Source organism: Bradysia coprophila (genome assembly GCF_014529535.1).
Source record: "Bradysia coprophila strain Holo2 chromosome X unlocalized genomic scaffold, BU_Bcop_v1 contig_34, whole genome shotgun sequence".
NCBI lineage: Eukaryota > Metazoa > Arthropoda > Insecta > Diptera > Sciaridae > Bradysia > Bradysia coprophila.
The window spans coordinates 464002-473108 of record NW_023503324.1 but is presented as its reverse complement, the minus strand read 5'-3'; the positions used below and the strand labels follow the sequence as shown (position 1 = coordinate 473108).

General features: G+C 37.2%; 2 protein-coding genes and 1 long non-coding RNA gene across 3 annotated transcripts in view; 1 reads left to right on the top strand and 2 right to left on the bottom strand.

The window, feature by feature from the left end:
* Nucleotides 1-425: 425 nt before the first annotated feature.
* Nucleotides 426-1804, top strand: LOC119069410. Its single transcript, XM_037173460.1, has 2 exons — nucleotides 426-780; nucleotides 855-1804. The coding sequence occupies exons 1-2, from the start codon at nucleotides 775-777 to the stop codon at nucleotides 1608-1610; spliced, it is 762 nt and encodes a 253-aa protein (XP_037029355.1). The 5' UTR covers nucleotides 426-774; the 3' UTR covers nucleotides 1611-1804.
* A 4055-nt stretch (nucleotides 1805-5859) lies between these two features.
* LOC119069409 lies at nucleotides 5860-6773 on the bottom strand. The gene is made up of 3 exons (XM_037173458.1): nucleotides 6575-6773; nucleotides 6229-6415; nucleotides 5860-6166 (listed from the first exon to the last, which is right to left on the bottom strand). The coding sequence occupies exons 1-3, from the start codon at nucleotides 6600-6602 to the stop codon at nucleotides 5860-5862; spliced, it is 522 nt and encodes a 173-aa protein (XP_037029353.1). The 5' UTR covers nucleotides 6603-6773.
* Nucleotides 6774-7791: 1018 nt separating this feature from the next.
* LOC119069411 overlaps nucleotides 7792-9107 on the bottom strand; it is a 2286-nt gene continuing 970 nt past the window's right edge. The window contains exons 1-3 of the long non-coding RNA XR_005086324.1: nucleotides 9025-9107; nucleotides 8110-8404; nucleotides 7792-8047 (exon numbers count right to left, since the gene is read on the bottom strand). The exon at nucleotides 9025-9107 is cut by the window's right edge and continues 970 nt beyond it. This is a non-coding gene — a long non-coding RNA (uncharacterized LOC119069411). The remainder of the gene's footprint in view (nucleotides 8048-8109; nucleotides 8405-9024) is intronic.

The window sequence follows — 9107 nt, the reverse complement described above, 5'->3', positions numbered from 1 at the left end:
TGCTTCAATTATATCTTACGTCCGAATTTTTTTTTTCTTTGCTCACATAATCTCAAAGTGTTTCAAGTCAATTGATGTATAAGTGTCACATCGTAATCGACGACTGTAAGTTCATATTTTTTGGATATTTAATACAGTCGTTCTCTGCTTCTTCTATTTTTAGGTAAAGAATTGAAACTGAATTGTTACTAATCGAAAATTCACTGTTTTTCAAACTCGTAAGATCAACCATCGTAAGACCGAATTGAAATTGAATTTGTACCGATTGTAAACTTACTATTCTCCTACTCGAAAGATCAAACGTAAGACCGAAATTTATTCACACGATAAACCTACTGTCAAATTCGCCTACGTGATTCACGATTGATAAAAGCTCTATCTGTAAGTCCAAACTTCATTCGCTTTTTTTTCAATCGTTTGTTTCACGTTTTTGAGCCGTTTGCTGTGTCTGATTACCTGAGCACTGCTAATATTGCGCTAAGTATATATTACCAGAATGTTCAAGGACTCAAGACTAAAGCTAATGAATTCAAATCAGACGTTCTATCGAATGACTACGACGTTATCTTGCTATGTGAGACATGGCTAACCGGCGCCTATAATGACTCTGAATTGTTTGATGATCGATACACTGTCTATCGTCAAGATCGTGACCGGACATTAACAGGAAAAAAGGCGGATGTTTAATTGCCGTGAAGTCGAAGTATTGTTCAGTGAGAATGACAGACTGGGAACTGAGAGAGGAAGACATCTGGATTTCGCTTGATCAGGTTAATGGTGGTAAGATTTACTTCAATGTCCGATATATCAGGTGTCGTAGCGTTTTTGACGTTTACGACATGCATTTTTCAAAGGTAAATGAAGTAGTTAATGTCATCAAGCCTGGTGGAAATTTTGTGCTAGTTGGTGATTATAATCTAGTTGATTCGATAACGTGGGTTGCCGAGCCTGATGGATGTTGTAGTCCTCGTGACGTTGAAGGAAATATCGCTGAGTCGTTCGTTGATATGCTCTCCGTGACCGGTCTAAATCAGTTTAATGCCAAGCGTAATAGGATTGCAAGAACGTTGGATTTAGTTCTGTCGAACGTTGACCCCGATAAGTTAGCTATTGACACTGACGATGACTCAGTCTTCCTTGTGGTCAGCCACCATCCTCCCGTCACGCTGCTGCTCGATGTCTCTCCTCTTCGGTTTCTAGATGAGAAACGTCCACCGAAGCTTAACTTTTTTCGTGCGGATTATGATGCGATGAGCGATCGTTTGAATCAGGTCGATTGGTTTAGTGAATTTTGTGATCTTAACGTCGATGCAGCAGTACAGAAATTTTACAATTTAGTTTCGTCAATGTTTGACTCAGTCCCTACCGTTCGAAGTGCTGTGAAGACCTACCCTTGTTGGTTTACGAAAGATCTGGTAAAGATGTTAAAACAGAAGGTCCGTGCGAGGGTTAAATTTTTACGCACGAAAGACCCTACCGATTATGCGTTGTTCGCTGGATTGAGAAAAGAGTTCAAGACGCGTAAGAGACTATGTGAAGAGGCATATGTTGACGACATTGAGCAAAAGGTTACCGTTAACACTAAGGCATTTTTCTCGTACGCCTCTTAGAAAGACAAATTCCATACCCAGTCAAGTGCATTACTGTCTTGAATCTGCTTCAGATCCTGATTCTGTATGTAACCTATTCGCGAAGTACTTCGCTAGCGTCTTCAAACACGAGAATTTCCACGACTTTGTCGCCAATCAACTAGCACCTGATTTTAGCTTTAGTGATATCACTGTTGATGAAGTTAGAGTAATTCTTGATAAGCTAGATCAGTTTAAAGTGTCCTCCCCTGATGGTGTGCCATCGATTTTGTACAAGATGCTATCCGCAACTATCAGTCTGCCTTTGTCGATCCTTTTTAACAAGTCTATCCAAGAGGGTTTATTTCCATCCGTTTGGAAGATCGCAACGTTACGCCAGTATACAAATCAGGTAAGAAATCAGATGTAAGTAACTACCGACCGATTAGTATACTTGCAGCTGCATCGAAGGTCTTCAATGGCGGTCAATTGGACGTGATTTTCACTGACTTCTCCAAGGCGTTTGACCAGGTGTCCCACAGGTTGCTGCTGCTTAAAATGCAGAATTTTGGTATCAAATTGAACGTCCTGCAGTGGTTTGAGTCCTACCTAACGGATAGAACTCAATTTGTGGTAATTGGGGGTGGCAAATCTAACGGAATCACACCGTCCTCCGGGGTTCCCCAAGGATCAATTCTGGGACCACTATTGTTTCTACTATTCATTAACGACCTGCCTGATGTCTTTACTTCGTCCTGCTTGCTATTCGCTGATGACAACAAAATTTTTCGCAAGATCGAAAGCTCAGCAGACAGTTTCAACCTGCAATCAGACATCTCATCCTTCTCAAAATGGTGCGTACAAACCTCAGCCGATAGAGTATCATTATCACGTCGAAGATAAGGCTATTGAAAAGATGTCGTTTAAAAATGACCTGGGTGTCACATTCAACAGAAAGCACAATTTCAGCGAACATTGAACAACGAACCTGAGTTGACCTGAAACCTGTTTATTCAATTTTGATCTGACCTGATTGACCTGAAAACCTGAATTGTTGATCAGGTAAAAACCTAAACCTGACCTGACCGACCTGAATCGATCTGTTTAAATAGCCTCAATACAAACAACATAGACTCTACGGGTAATAGCGGGAAAGTCAAAATGACCAAAATTTATTTGAAAATCTTTTGGTTCGTAATTTATAAATGAGTTACGGTATAAATAACGGAACGGTGCGCAGAGCACGGCAAATTTGATAAAATTATCAAGGAAAAGTGAGTCAGTTTAAAACATATACTTTTGAAATTTGTCAATAATTTATTTATTTTCGACCCAAATTTGTAATGGCTGAAAGTTTTTGACAAAATGATGTATGGACGACTTGTTCATTATCAAAATTTAAGGACACTTTCCATACATAACTTTTCGATTTCAACACGGGAACCACCAGGAACCACTTGCAAAAATAAAGCAAAATTTTCGACTAGGTCGCTATTATCCGTAGATAATGTGTTTAAATTATAGCCTCAAAAAAATTGATCATACTTCAGACAAGAGTGCGTTTTTATTACACAGTCGCAACTACAGACTTTGTCTCTTTCCTGCCCTTATTGTTTGAGCTTATTGTTATACAATATTTTGAACATACGGTAGCGTTGAGGGTTTATTAGACCTCCCAATTACATTTGTCGCCGTTATAGCTATTTTCAACGTTTTCACGTCAATGCAATGTTATGAGAACTGCTAATATATTTTTGAGTTGGCTCATTCAATTAAAGTTTAGGTGGATCAAAAGGGCAAACCAAAAATATTTTCCTGTGTTAAGCTTGATGACGAGATATTTCCTCACAATTCGATCTGAACCCATTTCTGTGGAGCGAGATTTCTACATAGGAGTTCCTATTGTTACCCCGACCCGTTCGTCGTTACAAGAAAACACAATGTCGGTGAAATCAGGGTATCAATATTCCGTTAATTGATATTTTCTATTCGACTTAACTCATACTTCATAAACAAATTCTGTCACTTGTTGACAAAATCAATTTTTTTTTTTTTTAATAAATTCCCATTTCATCTTAATCCGAAAATTTCAGCGATGCAAAACAAATTATTCAAATTTACTCAAACTTATCCCGTCAAATTCAAAATTGTGAAGCAAGACTGCACTCAGTCAGAGATCAGGTCATTCAGGTTGTTCGGGTCATTTCAGGTTTTTCGAAAACCAGGTCAGGTCAGGTCAGGTCATTCCTTTTGGAGCAACCTAAACCTGACCTGAAACTTCAGGTCGAGTCATTTTCAGGTTCAGGTCGGCAGCGGTCGGCCTGTTCCGAGCCTTAACTTCATATTTCGATCAACCAAGTATTTCAAGCGGCCGGAGAGCCTGATTAAACTTTACAACACTTACGTCCGCAATAGACTGGAATATTGTTGTGCTGTGTGGAATCCGCACTATGACAAGTACAAGGAACAATTGGAAAAGGTACAACGGAAATTTACGCGGATGATCCACTACAGGTTCAACTGGGTCAAACCAGACTATCCGGCTAGGCTTAAACGACTCAAAATGAAAACCCTTGAGACCAGGAGACTAGAAATGGATGAGTTGGTTCTGTACAAGCTAATTCATAATAAGATTGTTACCAACCTGTCGTCACGAATCTCAATTCATCAACCCCAACGGTTTACTCGACAAAATGTCCACATTCTCTTTCACCTATCAACACCTTCATCCAATGTACAACTCAACTCGCCAATCTACCGTTTACAGAATCACCATAACATTTATTTTCAGTTTAACGCTTAATCAGTACGAAAGGCTTGTGAAGAGTATGTATCAGTTTTGATGAGTGAAGTGTGACTTTGATTTGATAAGTTTTTTTTTTTTGCTTTCTCTTTTCTCTTTACTGCTTGTTAATTGAATTATTATTATTATTATTATAATCCGATCGATGTATAATTGGGCGTCATGCCTGTTCGTTTTGATCTAAATAAATAAATAAATAGCTGTAATATAAAATTCTTGGTGTAAGGTGCCGAACGAACGGAATACCGAAATATTGTTTGTTGCTTCTGCACAAACATGTTTAGCGATCGGCAACAAAAAATTATTATATGTGTGTGGCCGGAGCCACACCGCTTCACCGCACGGTAGTAATAAATAAATGAAACGGATAGCCGTAGCACATTAAAGTAACAACAAGTGCGATCAACGAAATTTGATTGGACACATTTCACTGAACATTTACGCTCGAAGTCAATAATCTAGCAATCTAATGCACACAAAACGTGTGTGGAATACCGAAATATTTCGGTTTGTTGCTTCTGTGCACAGACATGTTTAACGATCGGCAACAGAAAATTATTATATTTGTGTAGCCGGAGCCACACCGCTATACCGCACTGTAATAATAAATAAAAGAAACGGATAGCCATAGCAGACATGAGAGCCAATTGAAAATTGCCAACGGCGGCCAGCCGAAAAATTGTAGTCACCGACTTCGACTATGTCGGCTCGAGCCGGCTTAAAACAGCGGCTGGAGGAAATTTTCAATTTTTCAAAATTTAAAAAAAATCTAATTTTTTGGTAATTTTTTTACATTTTAAGTCTTTTACCTGAATCAAAAATCTGAAGTCATTTTTTTTAAACATCAAATGGATTCATACAAAAGAAAAACATTTTTCAATCCAATTATTTGAGGTATTCTAAGCAACTACACAGCCAAAGCTACTACACAACGTCTCAACAACATGAATAAGATTGAATTTTAATACGAATTTTTGAACAAAATAACCGTCAGCCGGATGAAAAATGTAAAAAAAGGGAAACGAATTTCAATTCAACGATTCCGAAATATGTTTGAAATTGTCATGAATGAAAATTATCTTTTCAACGGTTAATGGATCAACATTAGCCTTTCTCCTATTTATTAAATATCCTGTCTCAGAGAAATGTATCTCAGGAGCGCTGGAGCTCATGCGTTTCAATCTACATGATAAACAAATCACTTGAATTATATAAAATCAACTATTAACCTACTAACCCTAAAATTTAGATGTAAAACCGGCATAGGTTCAACTCTATATTTAAACCAAATAATATTATTATATCCACAACTCAACAATATTATATTAATAAATGTCCTTCATCATCATCATCATCCCTCATGCGTTTTCCACCACAAAAGCGGATCGTCAACCAAATCTGCTACCGACGTGTACTTCAAATATTCTTGATGCATCTGGTGCTCAACCCCACTCGTTAAGAAATTTTCTTTGTTGACATGTTTTTGAATCATTTCCGAATGTGCTTAGCCCTATCAGGCTTTTTTGGTTCCACCACCTTACGTTTGTCTGCTTGAGGTAATCGAAGTTCAGGTTCGTATTGGCCCCATTTTTTCACCATAAGTTCAAACATATCGACATCTCGTGAGCGGCAATAAGATGATAAAAGAGGTAAATTTTGCATCGATGGGTCCAAGAAAGCTGCGACAATCATATTTTCTGTTATCGGTAATCGGTGGTTTAGTCGTTCGAGCAGGAAGGCAGTCGATTTTTCGATGATAGGAGAGCTGGTGACACAAGTGTTCAGTGCCTCCAAACTAAATAAATTTTTTCTATTAGAAAAGCGAAATTTAGCAAAGAAAAAATTATTCTCGTTTACCTTGATTTGATGTCTACGTAGCAGAAAACAGATATATTCAGCGATGGATAACTAATCCCTTGCATTACGTCGGTTGCTTTTTCGAACACTTCGAGCACCTTTACGAAATCCTTAGCTAATTTCAATTCGGTGTCAGAAAATACTTGATCATATCTTCTGATGGATCCCAAATAATTGTTTATGGTGTCTACAACGATCCCATTTAGGAAAATTAATTTTTTTGTATGAAAATTGGAAAATTAGAAAAAAAAATTTTTTTAAATTATTAACCAAATGTAGAGCTACAACTTGATCTATAACCGAACTTATCAGTCCAAAAAATTACAATTTCACAAAAATAGCTCACCAGTGTTTTTGATGAATGAATTGGACATCGACACTGTTCCAACGGGTTGCGTTCGAGTTTTTTAGTGTGACGTAATTTGTACTTGTACGACTTTGTTTGTTGCAAAAGTCCACCAGCAATTGGTTATCTTCGTCCTCCTCGTCAAATTCCGTAATGAGCACTTCTGTGCACTCCAAAATCTCAGCTACAAAAAAAAATACGAAAACTTTATGAAACTTTTTTTTGAAATTTAATTTAGCGAAGCAAAGTGAATGAATTACAAATATTTCGAAGAGAAGATACCAGGGAGTACAGTCGTTTGTTGTATTCTGTTTCACCGACTTTTCTCAACTCTTCATATCTGTAGATTAGTAACTGTTTGACTTCTTTCATGTGAGTGATGAGGTCGCGAATTGGCTGCATTTCGGGGTGATTCTGAATTAAATCGTTCGCTACTAACAGATGTAAGTTGTGGCATAGGCACGCTTCTCGTTATAATTTTAACAACCGACAGGCAAGTGTGATGTTGCCACCACTGTCAGTAACTTCGATAAATGTTTTCTCGCTCAAACCGAATTCGCCCATAACTCGATTGAACGACTCTGCAATTGCCTCTCCAGTGTGTGGATGAGGAAATTTTTTGAGTCCCAAACATAATTTTTGCATTTCAAATTCGTCGTTGATCCAGTGGATCCAAAAGTTTATGTAAGATATTCTCTTGACGTTATCGGTCCAAAAATCCATTGAGTTTGAGATTGTTCGTGGCAAAGTTTTTTGCACAAACTTTTTTATGTAAGCTTTTAGAGCATCGTGAATGTCATTTAGAGCAGTATCCGCTAGTGTTGTGCGGTCTGGCAATTTTTCATTGACCTTTATCAATCCAGCATACAAAGAAAAATCATGCAGTCCAGGTTTGTTTGCTGCGTTAAACGGAAGTAGATCACGACAAAACCAAAGAAAGACATAATTGTCGTGCAAGAATGAATCTTGTTCCAGCCAGTGGACGATCAACAGCCGAGGGTTCCTTACCGACAGCGAATAACATTTCTGTTACTTTTCTTTGGTTCTTATCGGTCAATCTATGAACAAGACTGATTTCATGCACGGAGGATAAATGATTTCGTAAATTCGTAGTCGCGGTACTGGTCCCGTATCTAAAACGTTGAAGAAAATGAATCAATTAAAACGTTTATTTAGGAACAAGAGAATTATTTTTTGTTAATGTCGCATCGGCCTTAATTTGAATTGGAAAGCATTTATCAGTGACACCTACCTTTTGATTATATGCCCTTTGATGCATACCGAGCAATACTTATGTTTTCGATCAATGACAATATCGTCACGGAGCAGATTTCCGAAGTAATAATTTAGATTAGGATTGCCCTTTTCCGTCAGTTCATTCACATGTACACTTAAATTTTCTGTGTACTCATATTCAGGCTCGGCAGGTGCCGCAAGATCCTTTTTTGGTCGTCCCATCATAAAAACGCGAGTCTATGCAAAGCAAAATTTGTATCAAAACGACAAACTAAACTCAACTAATTGTAGCCGCTTACCTCAAATTACAAATTTAATTTTTTTCTAAAATTTGGTTTAGTCTTTGGTTTTTGTTCTACGACTTTTGTTCGCGGTGAACAATCTTTGGATGAAATGTTTTCTTCTGAATTTGATTTCTGTTCAATTGAAGTAGATTGTTTTTGACTTGGAGCAATTGCAATCGATTGATCGATTTTTTGATATCCTTTTCGTCTTCGCTCTCAGATCCAGAGTCGTATTTTAGTTTCGAATTTGGTTTTGGTGAATACCAGCGGCCCTTTAGACAATACCGACTCATAATATTTTCCCGGACGACTGAAAGAAGGATTCATTTTGTGAATTTAATATGGCAACCGCAATCTGATTGTGTTTCGACAGATGATGGTCTCAATAAACATTGACCGAAATATTGCAAAGAATTCAAGAGAAAATTTGTGAACATATTAAATGCTGATGGAACCCGATACCGATAAACAAATCCCAAATATGTTTCTGCTATTCCATAAAATTTTATAGCGTGAACGAGAACTAAGAAGCAATGTTATTGCTAAGAACTAATACATTTTTGTAGGCGGATGGATGTAATCTACTCAAATCAACCCAAACAATTGCCTAACGAAATTTTTTATGTTTGGGCGCAGGCTACTTAAAAAGAATTCGAACGGAAATTATCATTAAAATTGTATTAACCGACTTCGAAGTGACTGAACTATTTTTTTTTTAAATTTTGCAATTGAATTAGTAAAAAGAAATAGCAGAGAATCAAAATTAATTTCATTTAAAATCCCTTTTTTTAGCAACATCGTGTAATGTTACATAACATAACACTACAAATCACCTTTAACAACCTTGAATCTAAAGCCTTTTCTTAGAAAGTTCACTGAACACTTTGCAACAACGAAATTTTATAATAAAATATAGTTGCATGTACTTACACTGTGTGTCTTATCCTTTGCTGCTGCTCGTGGATAGTTTAGAATCGCACTATCTTACACATCACTTAATAAGACAGACTTAA

Coding starts and splice junctions, on each gene's coding strand:
- LOC119069409 (XM_037173458.1), bottom strand. CDS start 6,602: ATGTCCAATTCATTCATCAAAAACACTG. Junction 6,416..6,574: donor TTCATTCATCAAAAACACTG/GTGAGCTATTTT, acceptor GGATCGTTGTAG/ACACCATAAACAATTATTTG. Junction 6,167..6,228: donor TACGTAGACATCAAATCAAG/GTAAACGAGAAT, acceptor AAATTTATTTAG/TTTGGAGGCACTGAACACTT.